This window comes from Aulostomus chinensis, chromosome 10 (genome assembly GCF_037954235.1).
Source record: "Aulostomus chinensis isolate RoL2024-O1b breed Wild chromosome 10, RoL_Achi_v1.0, whole genome shotgun sequence".
Lineage (NCBI taxonomy): Eukaryota > Metazoa > Chordata > Actinopteri > Syngnathiformes > Aulostomidae > Aulostomus > Aulostomus chinensis.
The window spans coordinates 21,678,873-21,701,958 of NC_141329.1; the positions used below are offsets into that span (position 1 = coordinate 21,678,873).

Below are 23,086 nucleotides of genomic sequence, written 5' to 3' on the forward strand. Positions count from 1 at the left end.
GAGTAACATTTACTCAAATATGATATTTCCTCTAGAAAGTGTATTCGGTCTTTGAAGTAGAAATAAGCGTCATTAGCTCACACAGCCATGTTTTTTCACCCTCGCTGCATAACTTCTTTGTTTCTCCAGCATACACAAACAGATAATCTCTTAGCTTGACGCTAATGCTAACAATAACTACTAGCAAGAGCAAAAAATATCCAAAAACATGTGTTTCCAAACTCTCAAGTGTATTATCCCATATACTGCGCCACATGCTCAGTGGTGAAGATGATGAGCTTAGAAGTGCGTAAACTGACAATTTTGAGCAGTTTCGCTGCCGTAAGTTAGCATTAGCTTTGACCTAAACACGTGTGGCTCGTCTAAAAAATGGGAGAAAGGCAATCCCCCCCCCCCCCCCCCCCCCAAAAGCCAACAACAAAAAAACAAAAAGCAACATCAACAATGAAGGAACAAAAATAAAAAACAAAAGCAATTACTTTTTAGGTGACGTATTGCTCTAAGGGCTACAGTTGATTTGGACGATTTTCACAATGTGGATTTTATATCTTAAAGCTAAGCAGCTTTTACTTAAAATAACGGCAATAACAATTACTTTTCACATTCTAGTGGGACTTCTAAAATATAAACCTAAAAAAAAAAAAAGTAAAAAAAAAATCACTTTTATTAGTGTATCAGAAGCTGAAAACTGCAAGGAAATCTCATCAGTATGACTGTGAAGGAACAAGCCACTTTTATTTTGCTACTCAAAGCAGTGTTCTGGCAGAGAGGACTGCAAGTTCTCACTGCGTTACCAAGCACTGTACTTATCCCTCCTGCAAGGTCACATCACAACAGCACGTCCGATTCAGCCTGGTGAATATCTGAAGGTAACAAAATGGCAAAAGACTTTCAAAATTCCTGCAGCTCAGTATCTTCGCTTTTGTCTCGCTCATGTGAAAATGTGAAATTAGAGTGGCTATGCTACAAAATAATCACATTAGGGAAAACGCTAATAATAAAACACATTTGGAATGGTTGTGGTGGTGGTGGTGGTGGGCATGGGGGGGGTGTTTTACAGTGTGGAGGTAGGAGGAGGTGTTCCATCAGCACGCCATCGCTGCTGGCAACACCTGCCAACAGATAGATAAAAAAAGAGCTCAAAGCGGCGCTACAAGAGGCCTGATACTGTTCCAGGAAACAAAAGGCAGCGTTTATTAACACCACTCTGGAAATATGCAGATAGCGAGGCAACCTTGAGTTCAAAATGTACTATTGAGATTAATAGGTGCCAAGATGCGCTAGGAAAGGCCATCATTCATGATGTGTGGTTGATTTATACAGGTAATGAAATACTGCTGCTATTTTAGTTCCTCAGCCACGCCGTTTTGTATTACATTTATCATAACATTTTGAACATTCACAACTGATCTGATCAAGTGGTTGATTCATAGCCTCCAAACATTTTAGTAACAGAATCCCTCAGGAGGCCATGGGTGTTCTCCCTCTGGGTTATTTGTGTAAGTCAGTCTTTAAGAAAATATACGATGAACGCATCATGAACGCTTGACATCCTTTCATGAAAATGACACACTGGCAGATTCAGCGCCTGAGAAAATAACATAAATGTGCAGAACGCTTTGGTTTTACAGTGTAAGTTAAAGTAGAAAACAACCCGAAGCTGTTCAAAAGACTACAGCTGAGGAATGTCTGCGTTAAAGACGGGCTATAAATAAAGAGAAACTGTTTCCTCCGACTCTGACCTGCAGGTACTGTTTCTAGGTGTCCTCCAGTCATGTAAGCACATGCAAAAAAGATAGAGGCAGACAGGTACAAACATTCCCGAGTCTTAGCGCAATCATTTGGACAAGGTGTTATGACAGGGGCTGAGAAAATGAGAGAGGATTTCCAAGAGTGGCAAAGGGAGTGGTGTTTTAATACGACTAAATGAGTAACAAGCAAGCAGACAACCAAAGATGAAAAGAAGCAAGTTTGAGGCATTGAGGAGTGGCAAGAAGGAAAAAAGGAAGATGGAGCGAGTGTCTTTGAGAGGTTGAGGAGTGACAGCGGCAAATAATGAACGGCTATAATGAGTGTGCGGGGACGGGGACAATCGGGGAAGATGCATTAATTCAGTGAATCCGACGATTCTCGTTACTCTGTCTGAATTTGCCAGTGGTTGTTAAGTCATGAGCATGTAATACTGCCGCAGTGAATGAAAAAGTAACACTGACAGGACTTTAATATGCCGTCTGAGGAGTCCAGGCAAAGCTCTTTCTCATCTTATCACATATATACTCCCCTTAACATTTCTTCCAGTATGACAACATCTTTGTTTTGTGCTATTGCTGATTTTACAGAAGCAGAAACCCGCCTCTACGTAGGCAAATGCCACTCCTGTCATTAAAGCCGGACGTGTGATTCATATACGATTCTCTCTCTCTAAAAAAAAAATAAAAAATAAAAAATAAAAGTCACCGGTTAAGAAGTGTGGAATGAGTCGGGTGAGATAACTGTGGAAATACTGGCATCAAAACACTGGTGACACCATCAGTGGGATGTTGGGAACATGCAGTGACATGGGATGGTCCTGCCAGAGAAGCACAAACTGCTTCTTCTTTCTTTCTTTTTTTTTTTTATCTCCCAGAAGCAGCAGCTGTATGAGTTCTTGTTCCTTTATTTATCTTTATATTTGTTTAGCCTTTTCTGGTGACCAAGACAGTTTTTAAATTGACTTTGAAATATAAAATAAAGTTGATAATAAACACCTATAAACTGACAAATTCAATATTCGGTGAAGTCAGTTATCAAAGAGATCCAAAGGCTGACTTTTAATTTATTGTTATTATTATTATTTTAATTATTATTATTATGATTGTGTGTGTGTTAATGTCCTTTATCATCAAGTACCATTTTTCAGATTTTGTGGATAAAAATGAGACTAAAACTAACAAAGACTTTGATTAAAATGAGACTTGAGCTAGTATGCACTTTAGTCAGAACAATAAGACTAAAATTAAACCTAAATCAGCCCAAAGAAAATATCATATGAGTCTCAATACAACGAAATAATAGACTGGTTTCACAAGAATCGTCCATTTGTCCAAATCAATTTGAAATACTGACAAAATACACAAATTCAAGAGGGAAATGTTAAAATAAAACATTATTTGCTGACGGGCTTGAGCAAAGGAGCTGAGCTGCAAATATCTTCCTAGTTGGTCAAACAACTCAGTGCTGGAAAATATAAACTCTTTGGCCCAGATGTTTAACAAATATAATATGTCATGTAACCAGTCGGTTTATTGAATTCTGAACAATTCCCGTACACAGAAAACCCATAATCCTTTGCGTTTTGGTTTCAGGTCAGGGTGGGATTTTTTTGGTCTCACTGCAATTGAACCGCACTAGTTTGGAAATGGAGCAACAGCACTTGGGAGAGGAGGTCTCTGATGATTGTTTTGGTCCACAGCAGAGTAGCTTTCACAAGTGCCCAAACAAACGGCACCGGCGGTCGTAGCACATCAGGGCTTGATTAAAACCCAGTAACTGCTGGGGTGGCGAGAGCGTCAACTAAAGGCTGAGTCAATAAAAACAAGATGAGGATGACTAAATATGATGAAAACACTTGACACAGGACTAAGACGACATTAGAGCACTACATTTCCCTGCAAGCCTGCATGCGATTGTAGTGCCAAGTGGAAGTGATGTAAGGATGAGTTATTGGGTCAACAGACATCACAGTGAGCAAATCTGCATGTTACTACGCTTTTAAGCTTAGGGAGGTCAGGACACTGTTTGTTTACCACAGCATCGTACCCTCGCTCCCTCCTCTACTGTGGTGATTTTTTTTTTCCCTTGTTATTATTTTGGAACTCTGTGTGTGCGCACGTGTGTGTGTGTGTGTGTGTGTGTGTGTGTGTGTGTGTGTGTGTGTGTGTGTGTGTGTGTGTGTGTGTGTGTGTGTGTGTGTGTGTGTAATGAGTGAATCACCACCACACAGCATCAGCAGCAGATCTGGAGCCAGTGGTCAGACCCTGGGACAGCATCTGACCTACTTCATCAGGCTCTTAGGGAGGCGTGACAGATCTGACACCACATTGGTGGACAGTGAGAATGAGGAGGAAGAGGCGGAGGAGGACAGAGGATGGTGGAGCCGAGCTGGGCCGGGCTCAGGGGCTCAGCCAATCCCTCTGCTCCATCTGTCTGCCACATCCCCATCCTCCTGCCTATCCTCTGGAGAGCCCAAACAGCAAGCCATGCAGAAACAAATGTTAAGATAAATCACTGCGATCTCAGCTGCTCAGCTCACACACGTGCTCCCCTTGTGTTATTTCCATTTCACTCACACAGCCTGGACTATCTCTTCTTCTTCAAATAAAATAGACCCCTGCACACACTGAACATCCCTCTCCTCCATATTATACAAAGTGAGCTGCAGCCAAAATGCCTTCCCCCTCAGTGCTTTCCCTGGCACAGCACAACAAAGCAGAGGCTTTATGGGGTGGCCTATAGTGTGTGTGTGTGTGTGTGCGCGCGTGTGTGTGTGTGTATATTTGTGTGTGGGAGCGTAGAAGCAGCTCATGCTAATGTCTCATTTGGATAATGAGGTGTGATGTTGGCAGGATCTGAGCAGCGAGCAGCCCCTCCTGTAGCGAGGACGCTGTGGTTGAAATATTTCTCCATCAGGCTGCTGCCTTGCTAGATGCTTGATCAGGAGGTTCGGGGGGGGGAGAAGAGCTCACGGGGAGGGTCAAGCGATCGGGACACGGAATACACTCCTCAACCTGTGTGACAACATGTGCCAACTAGGGAAAAAAAAGAGTGTAATGATATACACGAGATACACACGTGGCATTTGGATTTATGAATAATGCAAGCGTCCGTGTACTGCGCGCATATATAGCGCGAGGACTGAGACAGACTCCATCATGACAGGCGAAGACAAACAAATTTCACATTGCTAGGGGAGCCTTTGGGAAGCTGACATCATAATGTCTCTCGTCTCTGTCAGAGGAAAGAAAGAGACAAATGGTTGCGAGGAGCGGCTCAGTTGTTATATGTCAGTAATATACGGTGTGATACCTATTCAAGGATGCTCTCACAAGTTTTATTACACAGAGCCATCGATGTGCTTACACACCGTGCGCTCTCACAAGCCGCGGACCCCGCAGTGACAGGGAAAGCAACATGCCTGTTTCTCAGCTGATAAAAACCAAGCACACTATCATCACCTCGTGATTTATGGGTGAACCTCTGGTTCTGAAGCACTGGTGAAGAGTGACACATCCGTGTGACTGACTTCTTCTTAAAAGACCAAAGTGAAGAATTCATCTTAATTGCCAACCAACGCCTTTGTACGGAACGAGAGGAAGTCGGACTTGATGAGCATGATTATCGACTGGTGGATTTCCAGAGATTTAATGACCACTTTTAAGAGATCAGTAACTGTGATCACCAGTGCATTGCAGGACATCTCAAAAAGAGAGATTTTGATAACATTTCGTCAAAAGATTTGCACTATTTACATCAACTGCAGCTCCTGAATCACCATGACTACCAAGATGTTAGCAGTATTTCTCTGGACAATTTCCAACTTATTGCTTGAGCCCATGCGAGGAATGTTCTGGCTTGTGGAAATCATCCTGATTGTGTTCTGAATCTAGGATTTCGATGATACTGGGTTCATAATCTGTATCCATGTAGCGTCCTTGGTGCATGAATGTGATTGGATTTTCATGCCTCCATGCTGGTGAAAGCTGTAGACTGGAGGCAGGATGTTTTCGGGTTGTCTGTCCATTTGTCCCATTCTCATTAACCCAATATCTTTAGAACACCTTGTGGAAATGTCTTCAAATACAGACCAAACATCCACTAGGACTCAAAGATGACCTGAAAAAAAATTTTTTTTTTGAAAGGTTAAAGGTCAAGGTGACCGTGACGGACGCTCATCGTGGAGGAATACAACAAAGATGCTGCAGAATACGGATTAATTCAGAATTTTTTTTTAAAAGTTCAGCTGTGTTATTTGATAAATAACGTGACCAAAGTGATGTGTGTTAAGCAGTAAGAACATTGTGTTATACATATTACAAGAATTATAATATCTAAAGTGAGCTCAGCATAATATCTTCTGCTCTGTAATTTAAATTCATGCTGAGAAAGCTCCCTCTACTTGTGCCAACCTGCTTCTGCCTTCCTGCCAAACTGGTGGCGGCAAGCATTTGGAATCATTATATAGACATAGCTAATGCTCTCATTTGCTTGCATTGGTAATGTGAAGCCATTAAAATTAAAGTGAGTCATGTATTAAACTCTAAAAAAGTCCATGTAGGTCCTTTTTCTTTTGTCGTTTTTTTTTTTTTTTTTTTGGAAGAATGTCAGTCTGTTGTTTTGTCTGAGTGTCGTCGCCCGCGATTGTTCTCCAGGACTTGGAGGATGAGGAATGTGACAAGCGCCGAACACCAAGAGTAGAAACAGGGTGTTACATAAAGACATGTAAACAGCATCCTGCCCTCTCTTCCTCCGCATCGCTCAGTTTGCCTCTGAGCCCATTTCAGAATCCACTTAACCTCTTCAAGTAAATCGGAAGCATTTCCTTCCGTCACTTTTATTTATTTATATTTCAATTGGATTGTATATGTTTTATTCATCTAATTTTCACTATGTGGTTACAATTTTTGTCTCCCATCACTTCCTCTCTCACTCTCTCTCTCTGTCTCTCTCTCAACTTCATTTTCTAGCGAACTATTGCTTGTTCAGGCGAGCGTGAACAGATGTCAGCATTGGTTGCCCGTGCTTACAGAGGGATCCATCCTCACGCTTTCTTGCTAAATTGAAGTGAGCCCTCTCACTCCATCCAGTAGTGCTAAAGCCCTGCAGCGAGGCCGACTGCACCTGTGCTCCCAGAAGCAGCTCAGTGCCACGGTCCAGACAAAGGAGGATGAAAGTGAAGGCCGTAAGTAGGATCGCTGAAAGGTTGACACACTGACTGACCCTTAGTTGAGCTGATATCATCCTGCCGAGCTGATCCTGATTATGTGGCAGGAATTATCCATTGTCTTTGAGTGTGGGAGAGTCAAGGTCGAAAAATATCGAAGCAAGTTGAAAGGATTATTCAAGAGGGCAAACAAACAACAGTCGTGAATGGCCTTCTTCATCGAGAGAAATCTTCTCACACTACTCGCTTATGTGTACCACCAAGAAAAACAAAACAAAAAAAGAAGAAAAAAACACCTACAGAGGCGATAATGACACAATTGTAAGACCATACTGACAGAACAGCCATTCAATCCCATCTTATTGTGCTGGGGAGAAATTCAAGATGGCAGCATTGATTTGTTTCAAGCACAGAAACAGAGAGTGATGGTAGAAAAGCTTATTATCTTAATGAAGGACTGATTCAAGTTCAGGAGGGTCTTTGAGGATGTTTAGCAGCTTAATTCAACCTTCTTTGTGCGGTTTCCTTCGCAGCAATATTCTATTTACGTGAAAGCAGCACTGTAGGAATTGTCAGAAATCGTTGGCTTTAATTGTGTATATTTTTAACATGGCCTCTGATGTCTGTAAGTAATTAGCTGATTAATCAGATCTGACGACTTGTCAACTTTCCCTCAGGAGATTTCTGAACTGACTGTGAATGAGAGATATTTGCTAAGATGAAGCTCATCTCTCTTGTTATAGATCCTCCTCTATCTCCTCCATTTTCCTCACACTTCACCTATTTTTCTTCCGTGAGAGAGAATTGATTAAAACGGGAAAGAGGTTCATTAGATTCTGACAAGGGACACCGTATCTGTGGAACACATGTCCTTGAAGAAAGCCGTCTTAGCCCGTGTGACGTAGCGTAGTCGATGCCATTTCCACAGCAAACACTATCCCCAAACTAAATGAAACACACCAACACACCATCTACCTTGGTGACAGTTATGCAGCTCCAACAAATCTATCCATGAAAACTGAAGAGCTTGATTAAAATGCACCTTCCTTAAGTGCTCCATCTGTGTTGTTTCCCAGTCGGAGAAAATAGCTTTCCTTAGGTACAAAGAAGTTGTCACAGACGTTTCATCTACCTGACACTGGGAGCAGCAGAGTCCCCCTGGCAGGTGCATATATTGCTGTGTCAATCTAAAAAAATCAAGCTTAAAATGAAAACAAAAAACAAAAAGTGGCACTGCTGAATTCATGCATAATGCAGCAAGTGGATCAGTCCAAATTTTGATAGTCACACAATGATGTTTGTACAATGGTGGTATAAAGTGTTTAAGTGTCATATTTGTCATTGCGCTAATGCAGTTTACAGCAGGCTAAAAAGACCAGCGATGATGTTATTGACTCTGGAAATACACAACTCCCAGAGCGCCTCTCAATCCAGAGACAACTAGAAAGCACTCCGAGAGCATGTACCTCCACCAAAGCCAACTTTTAACCCCTGGCACATTTGTGCTCGGGCCTTGTTAAATCTGTAATCAGTAATGAGTGGACTCTCAAACCCTCCTCCCTGTCGGAGTGTGTGGCTGTTCCACAGGGGAAGAGTGTGTGAACCTGATAATAATCAGAGTTGGCACAAAGGGGCAGACTAATGCGTGCCCCGGGGTGGAAATATCATTTCCTGCATCCACTAGGAGGTGTTAGAGAGCACATATGGTGGTGGTGTACCTTACGTGAAGATGTGACACACAGTTTCATGAAAACTCACAGTCTCCAAAATAACCAACCCCCAATTTCTTCAACCGGTTCCAACCGAATTTGAAATAATGTTGTTGATTCACAAAGGGGAGAACATCAGAGTGTCATTTCCTGTTGCCACGTTGTGGCGCTACAACTAACTTGCTCAAAAATGAAATGTGTTGTTCCTTAGCTCATGCAACATCTCACAAGCGAGTTATGTGAAAATCAGCCACATAGTTTTGAATAATCCTGCCGACAGAGGAGCAAACGCCACAGAAAAACACGACCTCCTTGGTGAAGGTGATAACATATGCAGCCTCAAACAGAGAAAAATACATTTATCAGTAGTTGCTGGTCTAGAACCTTCCACCTCTGGAAGCTATTAAAACACATGTATTGCAGCTTGAAGCTTGGTCACCTTCCTCCTCTGCTGCAGCTTTGACTGGCGGCGACTCCTCTCACCTGCCTCTATCTAGGGCGGGTGGGGGTGCAAAAATACTGTTTTAAAGTAAATAAGGCATCAGAATACTTCTTTACCTGTACCACCGGGTCATTATACTGAGCCAAGGCTGCGCATTACACTTCCAAAATTTATTCGGAATCCCTCCATCACCTTTAACCATCTCCTATTCATGTCGTAATCACCAATATACACTCGCAGATTGCTTCACATTCACACAAATGCATTCTAAATAGCAAGATTTGCTTTCTATGTGTCAGTTAAGGTGTTCAATGATAGGGATGATGCTGACTAGCCCACATTTAGATAGGATACGCAGGCTAGCATTTCACACCATCAGCAAAGAGAGCATAACATCGTGTGATCACACTGTAACAAATATTGCACCTGCAAGAGACACAAGGGCAGCTGTGTCCCTGCTCCCACATGCCGCTGCAGCCCGGCTACACCCTACAGCACCACACCATACACCTGTTTGACAGTCATCTCCAGCAGTTCCTGAGCTGTTCTACAATTTGACAGGGCGCCATGTTGGGGATGAGGCTCCTGGCTTAGTAGGGGAGGCTGACTGCTCTTGTCACTGTTACTATGGGAACTGGCGAGATGCTTTTAAGGCTTAAACGGGCCCCTTTGGGATTGTACACTAAAAATGAAATGCAGGACTACCATCTAAGAATAAAAAGCAATACGTGCAGTTGGCATCAAGAGCCAGCATGTTACTACAGAGGATTTAAAAAAAAGAAGAAAAAAAAAAACCTACTTTGTTGTGGCATTTAATATCCAGTTCTGTCCAAAAACAAAAAGGGAAAAAAAAATCAAAACAAAGCCAGAAATGTTAAGAACATGGAGTTTATTATTCAACTTAATTATATGTCATAGTGAGTGGACAGTCCCAAGAACGTTTTTACTACTTCAGGAATTCTAATTTCCAGTCACCTGCTGCTGATCAAACCTCCCACTGAAAATGCAACAGAAAGATTGGTTTTAAGAAAGCAGGCGTGCTAAAATGTGCACGCAATAAAATTATACGGAATAATGATGGGAATAAACAGAAGGACTACAGGGACAACAGCAATACGGTTTGCTAATTTAAGCAATAACTGAAAAAGCAGAAATAGAGAATGACTCTGTCGCCCTTGTTTTGCCTTTCTAAAGGAAAACTATTACACATTGCAAGTGTGTGCGGAGTGATTTCCTGATGGTAGATGACTTCCTTGCTCCTTTTCAGATTCCTACTCTAGAAAATTCTCTCTCAAACACACACACACACACACGCACACTGGAGGTAAAGACATCATTTCCTACAAAGCTGTATTTCCTGCTCTTACCAGTCGAGAATGGTACACGGAAAAACAGGTACAAGAATAAAGAAAAAAAGGGTATGCAATGATACTGTCAGACGCAGCTGTTCACTTCACACCAAGCATTCCCAGAGACACAACATGAGTCAACATGCAAAGCAATGCAAGTTAGAACACCCCCGCAATAGAAACCAAGCAGCACAGCGAGTCAAGGGTAAAAAGCTTTTCCAGTCTGACCAGAACAAAACTGTGACAGTCTCCCAATGCCACACACAGACACAGACACAGACACAGAAACACACACACACATACACACATACACACACACACACACACACACAAAATACATTAAGGTTCCCATATTTATAGTACACTTCAGATGAGGTATATATTATGCTTTGATGCATAATCTGTTCTGCTCCGGATAGGTAAGGGAACCGAGAGTGCATGTGTGGCAGTAATTATCTGGAAGGCGAGGGAAGTGAATCAGTTTTGTTCAGCATTTTGTTTTCCCCAGAAGACAGAGGAGACAAAAAAAAAATCGAGTGCAACGCTCAAACGGCAAGAGAGGCTGTTCAGAGAAATGTGAGCATGATGTGAGCAAACTATAATCAATACAGTGCCCTCACCTCAAACCCTCCCATTTTCCTTGATGTTATTTTAGGCCCCGATAATAGAGCTGCTTTATATCGCTCCCACACATGCGGCTGGATGCATAAGAGGGCAGGGTGAGAGGGTGGAGGCTGTTGTGTTCTCACAGTGTGTGCTGAGGTCTGATACACAAACACAAAGAGCTGTTTTGTTTTTTGGGTTTTTTTTTTTTCTTCTTCTTTCTCTCCTCCAATCTGCCACACAGTACAGCAGGGAACCGCAGAGCCAGCGCAGGTGGGAGCTGGATTGAAAACACACGTGACCTTCTAGCATCCCCTGGTCTGTGTGTGTATATTTGTGTTTAATTGGGTTGAGGGCTACGGTACTGATGCAAGCCATGCCAGACTTACTGAAGAGAAAAAGAATGTGAGATATCAGACGCCGCCTTCATCAATCTACCTGTGATGTTGACGTCCACAATGCCAGTTCGAGTCCCGATACCGTTGGTCGCATCACACACGTACGTGCCGGCAAGGTCATAAGTCACAGGCCCCTTGAAGAACAGGGTGTTGTTCTTGATCTCGACGTTACTAGGCAGGGAGCCGTTCAAGCTGCGGGGGGAGCAGAGAGTAATACAGACATGTAAAACGGCAGAATTACACACGTTAAAAAAAAGAAAAAAAAAGATGCCTCTCCAGGGAGCAGCAAAGCAATTCAAAGAAAAACACAATCGCTAGTGCCTGAATGTGTGAATAGGGGAGATAAATACCAAGAATATTTGACAACGCTATATTTCAGCCATCATCCATCAAGCCGAAACAGAATTATGAGGACAAGGAATCCCAGCAGGTCCAAACAGGTGAGACATAGCTGAAGCCTGAGGCACTGTCCTTTTTGCATGGAGAATACAAAACAGATAGTGGTAGGAAAGAGGGGATAAGTGTAGACAAGGGAAAGGTGTGTGTGTGTGTGTGTGTGTGTCGGGGAGGTGGGGTGGCTTTCCCTCCTCTACTACAACACAACTCACATGGTTGAACTCTAAACTCAGGGGAGCTGTCAAGAGAGGCAGCTGATCAAGTGATACATGCAGACTCTACCAAAAGCCGTGCTGTCAATGAGAAGTGGAGCGGGTTTCTCCTGCCTGCGGTGTTTGTCTTCATGGTTCACTCTCTCCACCATGCTCAGACTTGCTCATGTCCTTTGATCAGGTCAGTACACTTTGAGGTCACGGATCATGAGCACACCAAGACTCCATCCTATTATCTGGACCCCCTTTTTTTAATGGTGCCTGGAGGTTGGAAACGGTATCACATTTCATGACAATTAGCCATTTCCTGTTGCCTTCCCCTCGACCAGCTTCATCAGCCGCTCTGAATGGAATCAAGCTGAGGAGCTAAAAAGGCGGTTGTGATAATATCAAATAGCACGGTCAGACAGTGGTGAGCTGCTGCTTGTTGGTGCAGCTTTGGGTTTTCTATAAAGAATAAAGAATGCAGCACAGACCTTCTATACATGAAGTCAGGAAAGTGAATCCAGTAGTCTAACTAAAACTGGACTTTCAAACCACATGTCAACACTTAAGCCCACAAAATGGATTAGCATACCTCAAGAATACAGTTGGGGATCATCATTGGCCCAGACAGAAATCTCAGCCTCCCTCAGTAGAGAGATTTATGAACGTCAGATAGTTGCTTGGACGGGGGCATGAGTAACTGCTAAAAACCCCCTGTGGCCTGATGTTACCCCCTGTTCTCCTCCGTAATGAAACAACCCCTTCGCCTGGGCTAACCATGGCTGACCATGTAGCTAGTAGGACAATGTTTACAGCTGTTCATGTTTTTTAAATTTACTAGAAAATTAAGCAAATATGTGGAAACTTGCAACAGAGATGATGGTACGATGCCATACTGGCTTTCTTCTTGGTGCTGTTTTCCAAAATCATGGCAGCGCTGTTATCAAAAAGCACCAGTTTCCCCCCCCATGGGCTTCTGTACTCTTTGACCGCCTGGTTTGGTTTTACAATGCAGGGTATTTTGAGGTTGTTTTTTTTCCCCCTAAAGCCAACATACTTCTGTCAGTGCATCGATTCTTCCCTGGGTCTTGTAAACTGGAACGACGAAGGCAGCATAATTAAGTGACCTAATGGAGCTCTAACTAATAACATGCAACTGTGAAGCCACTTACTACGAGATGTGCTTGTTTGTGAGAACAAACTGTCACGGACACATTGGGTTTCATATTAATAACGACCACAGTTGAAGCACTTGAGCTGTGCTTCAACTAGGCTCTTCACTAACTAAGAGGGAGACACGTTTCTAATTCATTCATTATAAAATGTCACTAGGAGTGGATCCATACATGGCTAAATGTATTTGAGAGCACATTTGAAGGACATGTACTAAAAAAGATCTGGACTAAAGCAAGCACACATGTCACACAAAGAGATACTGTTGAGTGTTTTTCCTTTGGACATCTCAGTGATGCATTTGCAATTGAGCTGCACTGAGAACATCCTTCAATATTGTATGTCACAATTCAATAATCAGATACCTTGTGAGTCCGTATCAAATGCTGAGTTGTGCAAAGTCCATATGATTTGCTACGGAAATGAAAGGTTGGCAGGCTGTGATTCACCCCAGAGTCTGCAGCCACTGAATGAATGCCTGCATTTAAATGAGCTCTCTGAAGGTAAGTATATGCGCATGTACGTGCAGGATTGTGTTTGTGTGTATGTTTCTGTGTGTGCGCTTGGTTTTTGTTATCTTTTGGAGGCCTTTTCTGATATAAACACTAACCGTATCAGGTCCCCTAGTCCTCACAGGGACAAAAGACCAGTCCTTATGCAGCACAACGTAATTTATGAATCCCTGGTCAAAGTTAGAGTTAAGGTGTTCATTAGTTTTAGGTTGGGGTTGGGGTTAGGCATCAATTGGTTAGGGTTAGGATTAGGATTAGGGCTTGGGTCAGGATATCCACATGAATTGAAGTCAATGGAATGTCCTGATAAGGATAACTCTTTGTGTGTGTGTGTGTGTGTGTGTGTGTGTGTGTGTGTGTGTGTGTGTGTGTGTGTGTGTGTGGCCTAAAGGCCAGCAAAATGTAGCACTAACAATCAGTTTAGAAGCGATGCAGATTACTTGGATGACTGACTGCTCTTGTGCATCATGCCTGTACAGTATGTGGTGTGTGTGTGTGTGTGTGTGTGTGTGTGTGTGTGTGTGTGTGTGGTTCTGTGTGTACACAAGTGTACATGTATGTGTGTGGACAAGTGGATGTGTTGCAGGGATTTAAGTCACTTTATATCAACATCCCACCCAGAATCAGAGTAAACTGCATGCAAAGTTTCCCTGTTTAGTTACAGAAAAAAAAACATGCTGCATGTGGTTAAAAAACTCAAAGGTGATGGAAATTGAACGCTCACTATCACGCTAATGTTTAAAAGGCTTAGCAATAACATTGACAAAGCAGATTTATATTGTAATATTTTTTTCACAATATCGGTCCTCTACTCCCTAGTATCAATATTGTATGGATATATCATAATATATATCGTCTATCATAGCTTGATCTATGTATATAATTTTAAGGCAGCTAAATTTCAGCAATGATGCAATAGAGATACATTTGGCTTAACTATAATTTAAGAGGATTAAGATGATTTGTTTCACAGCTATTCGTGACCAAGTCATGCACCAAAATTGCCTTAAATAGAGCTGAAAATAGAATCACGTTCTCATGACGGTGATAATTCAACTACTTATGAAGTCAGAGACAGATGGAGGAGATAACGCTTCAAGATGCAGAGATGAAAATGATACAGATCTATTCATTTATACCCCCCCAAAAAAACACACTCACACACAAACACATACACACTGAAACACACGCATAATTGAGTTATTTGTAGTAGTAAACAAGTCTTCATCCACCCACTTATTATTCCTGTTTATTGTAAACTACAGGGTGCAGTTCAGACAAATGAATACAGCAAATTAAGAATGCCCTACAAACAAAAGTTAAAATAGAATGTGCTCTTTTTTTGTGGAGTCTCTGCTTCTTTCCCCTTTTCCTATTAACCCATTTAAGAAATAACATTGGAAAAGAAAAGAAAAGATAAAACCTCAGAGGAACTCTTGAGGAACAAAGCGCTATTAGGAGACAGCGCTGTCTAACTAGCCACAACAACTAACACGCTTTTTGCTGTTTAATTTACAACACTTTTTACTCACCCTAATTAAAGAAAGAAAAAAAAAAAAGAATAGTCTGAGAAATTCTGCACGGTTTGCACAGAACTGATTTGAAGAGAATATCTCCAAAAGCATGAAAACACATCTGTATTATCCTACGTTACCATTTTTACAGCGCTATTGCACCGGAGGAACCTCATTTCCATTTGTTTTCTCTTTCCTTTCTGAAAGCATTACTGATCCGAGTCGTGTTTGTAAGACGACCTTGTTTACTGTAAACTACGGTGATTGGTGTCACCTTGCACTAGAAGCACAACAACCTTTGGGTGCACTGGACCACAAAAATCATGACACCAAAAGGGCTAGCTTGTTCAGGTGTTTACGAATCATCCTATTCTGTTATTACAGGAAACAAGGAAATGCTGACGGCGTCAGTCATGACATAGTAGCAGCTGTGATGAGTCAAATAAATCATGAGAAAATAGAAAAAATAGAAATCTACAATTGGTTGCGCGAATAATTTGTCCCGTCTTCGTACTTGTAAAACAGGGAGACGTAGGGCGTGACTCAAAGTTCTGTCTGTGTTACAACTTCATTTCCTCCAGTAAAACAACATTCAGCACCCATCCATCCATCCATTGTCTTCCGCTTATTCCTATTATTAAGGGTCGCGGGGGGGCTGGAGCCTATCCCAGTGTCAACGGGCGAGAGGCGGGGTTCACCCTGGACAGGTCACCAGTCCATCGCAGGGCCAACACATACAGACAGACAACCATTCACACTCACAGTCACACCTACGGTCAATTTAGAGTATCAATCAGCCTCGTCCCCTCTTGATGTCTTTGGACTGTGGGAGGAAGCTGGAGTACCAGAGAGAACCCACACAGGCACGGGGAGAACATGGAGACTCCACACAGAAAGATCCTGTGCCCGAGTCGGGACTCAAACCCGGAACCTTCTTGCTGTGAGGCGACAGAGCTAACCACTGCACCACCGTGCAGCCCTAATATTCAGCACATTGATGATAAAAAAAGAAATAAATAAATAAATCAACCCATTGATCAGATAAATATGACACCATTGATTGTCATCTGAAATAATGCGGATCTGTAACTATGGTATTATTGGATTTGGCTACATTTCCCGGCTGTGCTTGTATGTGTGTATCTGTGTGTGTGTGTGTGTGTGTGTGTGTGTGTGTGTGTGTGTGTGTGTGCGTGTGTGTTTGTGTGTGTGTGTATGGTTAACTGTGACGCAATCCTGCTGGCCTGTTCTGGATCATTCCGTCACAGCCTTGTGCTGACCTCCACCGTGGAGCCCTGGGGAACCTTCACAACAGATTTGGCATCTCATTTTCAGTGCAGCAATGGCCGTCCCCTCCTATCTGTCAGCACAGTGCCCTCGTCTTTCTACATCACATCTTCCTCACCCTCCTCTTCTTCTTCTCCCTCCGACCCCACCCCCCCTTTTCTCTCCTAAAGTGTCGCTCTTGCTTCATAAAAAAAAACAAAAAAACAGACACATTTCTTTTCTCTTCTCTTTTTTCTCTTGCTAATGTGAATAAGTTCTTATAGCCTGAGAGCTACATCTATGCATGAAGTGTATGTGTGCGTGTGTGTGTGTGTTCGGGGGGGATAATGCCTCATTAAAATCAAAAAGGGGCATGTTGAGTCAAGGCCACAATAATCCACATCTATTCAAGTCTAGTGACATATTTTTAATGGTGCCTTCGCTGAGCAATTACAGGACAAATTGCAACATTTATCTGTCAATTTTTGTGCATGATACTTTCATTTCAAACCATGATACACTCACAGCAGAGGGGGCTTCATACTTTCAAAAATGTTATTTTTTTAAAGAAAACCTTATTCATCTAACATATCAACAGTGCCAATTTCCACGTACGAACCTACCTGTTACTTGTGTCCCTTCCATGCTGCAGCGCTGATATTTTAACATCATTTCAGCACGACTTACTTCAACGCCATTACTCAAAGCAGATCAAACCCGGGGTTATTTAGCAACCCCAAAAGCCTTGACAACATATAGTAACTCTTCTTGCTTGTCTATTTGCAGAGATGTCAAATACACTGACGTCAGCCCTCCGGTATGCCAGCCTAATCCACGAATCCTACTTGTGTGTCAGGGACAAACTGCTGCCTTCTGTGCCCTCCAGAGAACACAGCAACTCTAACGACGCCACATTCTCACCCCCTCCCTGCTACCTGCATTCTGGTTCCCAAACTTCAAAGCCAACCCCAAAAGCAAAGCTAAGCTTTCTCTGTTGGCATTTATCTGGCAGAATCTGCAAGCATCACGCAGATGGGGGTGTGTGTAGTTGCCGTAATCGACCCACTGTTCTCTGTTTCAGGTCTGAGGCTTATCTGCATGACACATTTTACAAACAAACAAATGGGAGGGCAGGTATCTGGAGAGGATGAAGGTGTGTTATCATCTTTAAAGATAACTTATAGGATTTGAAGCATTGTTGGAAAAAGCTCTATTTAACTATATATAACTGCATCCCCGTGCTTTAGCAGACCATCCAGCTAAAGGCTTTTCCCAGCGAGAGGAGACAACACACACACTCCTGCTGTCATGCCATCTGAGGTGTGAGGGGTTTGTCGGGAGGCGGGGGGGAGGGTTAGACTCACAGTTTCCACTGGTAGATCGTGACTGGGGGGTTAGCGTCAGCTCGGCAGGTCAGCTGAACGTTGGGACGGTTCAGGTACCAGTTTCCATCAAAGCCCTCGATCTTCACATCAGGCTCATCTGCAAAGAGGTGATAGTGATGTCAGCGCGTCCCATAGCGGACTCCTGTCATTGCATCAGAACAGGACATGGTGCTTTAAACCACAATACTGCGTAATAATATTCTACTCTATTACTGCTGTTAAATTACACCAATTAAAATCTCTTAATTGCTACAGATCCCCACATAAATCACACAGATTTCTTTTCAATGGAGTTTTCAATGAAAATAAGAATAATGTAAACACCGGATGAAGAAGGAGCTCCTTTCTTTTATTTCTATGGGGTTAAAAAATAAACAAAAGTACACGAGTATATGTATACGAATATACAAATAAAAGGATCCTTACATTGCACGTTGAGTACAACACTGTCCGTGAACTTCTCGTTCCGGTACGTCACGATACACGTGAGTTTCTGTTTGTGGGTCTCTCGGCTCGGTACGATCACGTAGTTGCTTCGTACCGTCACCGTCCCGTTTTGGTTACGGGTCTCCTGGAAAGTGGCTTCACCTTTCAACCTGGTTTCCCACCTAATGACACTCGGGGGCTTCCCATTGGCTGAAACACAAGTGGCGACGGTCATCTTGCGTTTCTGAGCCCTGGCCACAATGGTGGGTGTGGTCAAGGTCATACGTGTCATTGGTCGAGCTGTAGAGAAGAAAGCACAAAGCGACAACGTTAATGAAATGTAATTAATAAAGCTGATTAAATGGAAACCGAGTCATGGAAACAGCTTAACGAAGTAAATCAATCTGAGCGACTGAAATTAAAAACAGTGCCGGAGCGCCAATCATTCCTTTTTCCTTCCTCAAAGTTGTCAGCACTCTCACAGATGTAGAAGCCACTTGCCTACCCAAATGAACAGTCATCCTATTTGATTCCTTTGTGGGTTGCCAATTAGCAATCAACTCTTAGCAGATCAAAGGCTGGCTTCATCTTAACCAAATGCACAACTAAAAGAGGTGGGCCATGAAGAGTCCTCTTTGAAGGCGATGGATTGATTATCTTTGCACAGGTTCCTTATCTTCCCTGAGATGCAGAATCCTCAAAAAGACCTGAGAGGCTCAGAGACACAGAATGGGGACTCGGAGCTGACGAGATTCCCTGGCAACGGGGACTACTTAGGCCAAGTGCCTTTTCTTTTAGCGGGGCTTAATGGAAAACACACTAATGTTTCTCTAATTAGAGCTCTAATCGGAGTCAGCACACAACCTTTTCAAAGCTGCCTCTCTCCATGATAAACTACATGTCACACACTTGTTTATTTATTTATTTATTTTCTGAAATAAAATAATTCAAGCAAATTACAGTTGGAAGAGGCCAAAATGATTATGGTCTCACCTGTCATTTCTATTGCCTGCTCTCTGAGCTGGGACTTTCTTGTGTTAGAAAGACCATAAGAGGCAATCATCACATTATGAGGCATCAAAATAATATTCACAGTAGAACATTCAACCACAGGGTCCTTGACTGGACAAGAGCCTTGTTGACAGAAGCTATCACATGAAGGTTGCTGCAATATGCTGTTTTTCAGCATTTCCTTCCAGTGAGTTTGAAGTGTAAAACTCTTCATACCAACTGCTTTATCAAAGACACAAAGGCCATGTGGTAGGAGATGTTTTGAAGGAATCAAACCTAATTTACAACAAAGCCTGTGGCGATGGAATATTGAGGGGCCAAGCTGTGAAAGTGTTGCCTTTGGCTTTTAACTCAAAAAGAAGAATGTCAGTCTGACCCTGATTTTATCTGATTCACAAAAAAACAAACAAACAACAACAACAACAAAAAGAATTGTTACAGAACCTGAAGAACCAAGGACCCAAATTTTGGGGCAAGGTTCCTATCCGTCTCAGCAGTTATAAGAAATACCCTCCATGTTTTTTTTTTATAGGAGCTCATAATTAAACCTTTACACCAGATAATTATCATTTCACACCAAGTCATGCAAAAACTTCCTAGATGAATGTGGTGCAAATTCACTTTTGTTTTCCGTTTTGCTTTGGCAGAGTTATGTAGGTTACATGCGCATTTGCAGTCACGCTACAGTTGCAGCTTGATTAGACTGTTTAATTGGACTACTGTTGTTTTCGCAGTTCACATGCATGGCGAAGAATCAATGTATGTCCACCTCCAAAACAGTGAGTGGCAGTATGTTCCCGTAAAGCTGGTGGCAGACTTTTTCCGGTTCATCCTTTGTTCTGTACAAGTTATTCAGCTGCAGACGGTTTACACCCGGAGACCTAAATTCAAAGAATATTAAAAAATGAACAACTCCTTGACCTGAGACTGCATCGTCTCTTTGTTTGTTTCTCGCCGTAGTTTGTCCCACCATGATGATACTCGTCTTGACTGTTAGCTGCTCCACTTTTAAAGTTCATCACAGTAGTTGGATCTTACATGAACAGAGAGGCAGGCCCATTAAAATGTACACGACCAGTTTATCTAGATACTTCGGCCCGACTTTGACAAACCAAGACTTCACTCAGACTAATGTGTATTTTAGAAATCCACTTTCAGTCAGACTACCACAATAATTCTACTTTTTCAACCAATAGTATATTTAGCCTCTAGACAGTTTAAAACTAAGGTGATGCTGTTGAGGTTCTGGTTTAATAGCCACATGCTTGGCAGGTGACAGCCTTGTGTGCACACACGGTGCACTTGTGAAAAAGGGAAGGTTAGCACACAATCCTGAGTGTTATATTGATCAGAGTTGATAAATACCAGACTACTGCATCCCTGAATATACGGCGACTGCACCCTCACTGAAGACTGAACCCGGATGTTGGAAGTGTTTTATCAAGAACCAGAGTTGTTTCTCTATTTTCTTGGCTATAATATATTTACAAAAATTGTATCCATCAGAAAATGAAGTTAATAAATAAAATTATAATGAAGCAACCTGAGATTTGGAACCTTCGTCTTCATTCAAATACAAGCAGAAATGTTTGCAGTTGTTCAAAACTTTTTCCTTTCTTACCAAATACGGTGAGGTTGACCATGTTCTCACGGTTGCCTGCAGGAAAGGTGGTGTACTCGCAGATGTAGGCAGCTTCGTCAGACAGCTGAAGGTTGGAGAAGACTATAGTGGTGTCTTCCAGCGAGGGGGTGCGGTGGCGGACTGCCGCCTGCTTGAAGCTCACCCGCTCCTTAAAGGGCTGCAGAACGGAGACGCCAAGGGCGGGATTGGCTATGGCCACATTCTGTTTGGTGGTGTTGAGGAGTTTCTGCCAAGTGACTTGAGAGATCTTCACTGGCGGGTTGCTGTTGATGAAAATGCAGCGCAGTTCCACTTGTGACCCCACGAAGCCAGACTTACTGGTGTCCATCTGTACCATCTGACCATTGCCAGCTAGGGGCAGAAGAAAAAGAGAGAGAGAGAGCGAGAGAGAGAGAGGGAGGGAGAGAGAGAGAGGGAGAAAAAAAATAACATTTGATTACGATTAACAAGCGTCCAAGGCCAAGCAAAGCACTCAAGTCAATAGGAAGTACATGCATTGAAAGTCAAGGAGTCAATTCAGCCTTTTGGGCAGTGCACACACGCACAACACTGGCAGTATTCAGCCACTCTCTCTCCTCTACCTACTACAACAGAATTATTGTGTTTTTCCTGTACATGTGCATAAAAATAATGGTAGGAGTGATTAAAGGCTGGGGAGTTGTTATTAACATAATGAACACATCTACATAACTCCATTTTTGTCCACTGGAGCACTGTTTCTAAAGAGATGGGAGGGCTGAATGGGAACCAATGCACGACTAATGAATGAGTACAAGGACAGTGATTTGAAGCCAAGTCATCGTCTGCTGCATTCTCCTCCCCCACCCTCTACCGTAAGGCCATTGTCATTTTAATTACTTTTTTTTTTTTTACAACAAATACTTAAATGACTGTCTAAAAGAATGGAGTTATCTGTTAGCACTCACATTATTTCACACACACATTTGTTTAATTTTTCTTAAAACAAAAGGAATTCTGCCCCTCTTCTCCGCTATCTAAGCCCGCCTGCGATCAACATTCCGTCCTAGAATTTTGACCTTGTCTCTTTGTACAAGTGCGTGCATTCGCTCTTGTTTTGATGGGGAGGTGGTCAACAATGTGTGTGTCATGTTTGTATTAGTTAGGGTGTGTACGTGTGTTGCTCTCCATTCTGGATAATGTGAGAAATTCAGTATGCTAGTGTGATAACATTCTTTCAGTTCATTTGATAACTCAAATAGCTGTGGAAGAATCTGAATGACATTCGGTAGGATGGAACAATCCATTTCATTTTGGAATTGGTCTGAATGTTACGTCGGGCTCGGCCTTTAAATAGTGACAGTATCAATGTGCATGAAAACCAACAAAAGCAGTGGAGATCAGCCATTTTTATCGCCTCCGAAGTGCCAAAAGTCAACCTGACGAGCGAGCGAGTGCTACACACAGAGCAGAACTCTTCCCTTGGTAGAATCCTTTTCCAGCCACATTTACTGTTTTGTACTATTTTTGTTTTTGTTTTTTTTTTTGTTATATGCACCATTTTTCAAAGGCCACAGGTGTCACATCATTCACCTTGGCGGTGGTCGGAATGGAACGGGAACCCCGATCTTAAGTGCTTCAGGAGCTCAAAAGAAACAAAACAAAAAGTGACTTGATTGTTACATAAGGCTTGATGGTGCTGAATCCATGAGAATACCATGCTTTTTTGTGCTTTCTGCAATTGCAGAGTAAATATCTTTGGGAATTGGGACATGATCGAACAAAAGCAATTTCATTAAGTAACCTTGGACTCTGGAAGTAATTACGGGCACTTTAATCAGCCCTTTCTGACATTACAGACTACCTAATTGATTAAGTAGAACAGATTAACTTATATGGCCAATCATATTTGATTAAATACATTATCTGCTCCCTTCATTTTTTTTCTTTTTTAAATGCAGCTTAACAAATATAGTTGCTGCACCTGATCTGGAATCTGATCAGTTGGACAGATGTGCCACTGAGCTGCTCCAGACCTCTTGTGTCCCGTTGTCGTTGACACATCTTTGTTATCTCAGGCTCTGATTTATGTTCTTTTCCAGGTGAAGTCTGATGGTGTGACATTTCCTTTTCTGACAGCTAAATAGCTGGTCTTGTGTTTACAAGCAGGCGCAGCTCTAATCATC

General features: G+C 42.4%; 1 protein-coding gene across 5 annotated transcripts in view; it reads right to left on the reverse strand.

Moving 5' to 3' along the window:
* nectin1b (nectin cell adhesion molecule 1b) overlaps positions 1–23,086 on the reverse strand; it is a 165,223-nt gene that overhangs the window by 86,521 nt on the left and 55,616 nt on the right. For all 5 annotated transcript variants that reach the window (XM_086216444.1, XM_086216445.1, XM_086216447.1 and 2 more), the window contains exons 2-5: positions 20,922–21,293; positions 18,290–18,589; positions 17,843–17,960; positions 11,461–11,612 (exon numbers count right to left, since the gene is read on the reverse strand). In XM_086216444.1, the coding sequence (XP_086072570.1) occupies positions 11,461–11,612; positions 17,843–17,960; positions 18,290–18,589; positions 20,922–21,293 (942 nt within the window). The remainder of the gene's footprint in view (positions 1–11,460; positions 11,613–17,842; positions 17,961–18,289; positions 18,590–20,921; positions 21,294–23,086) is intronic.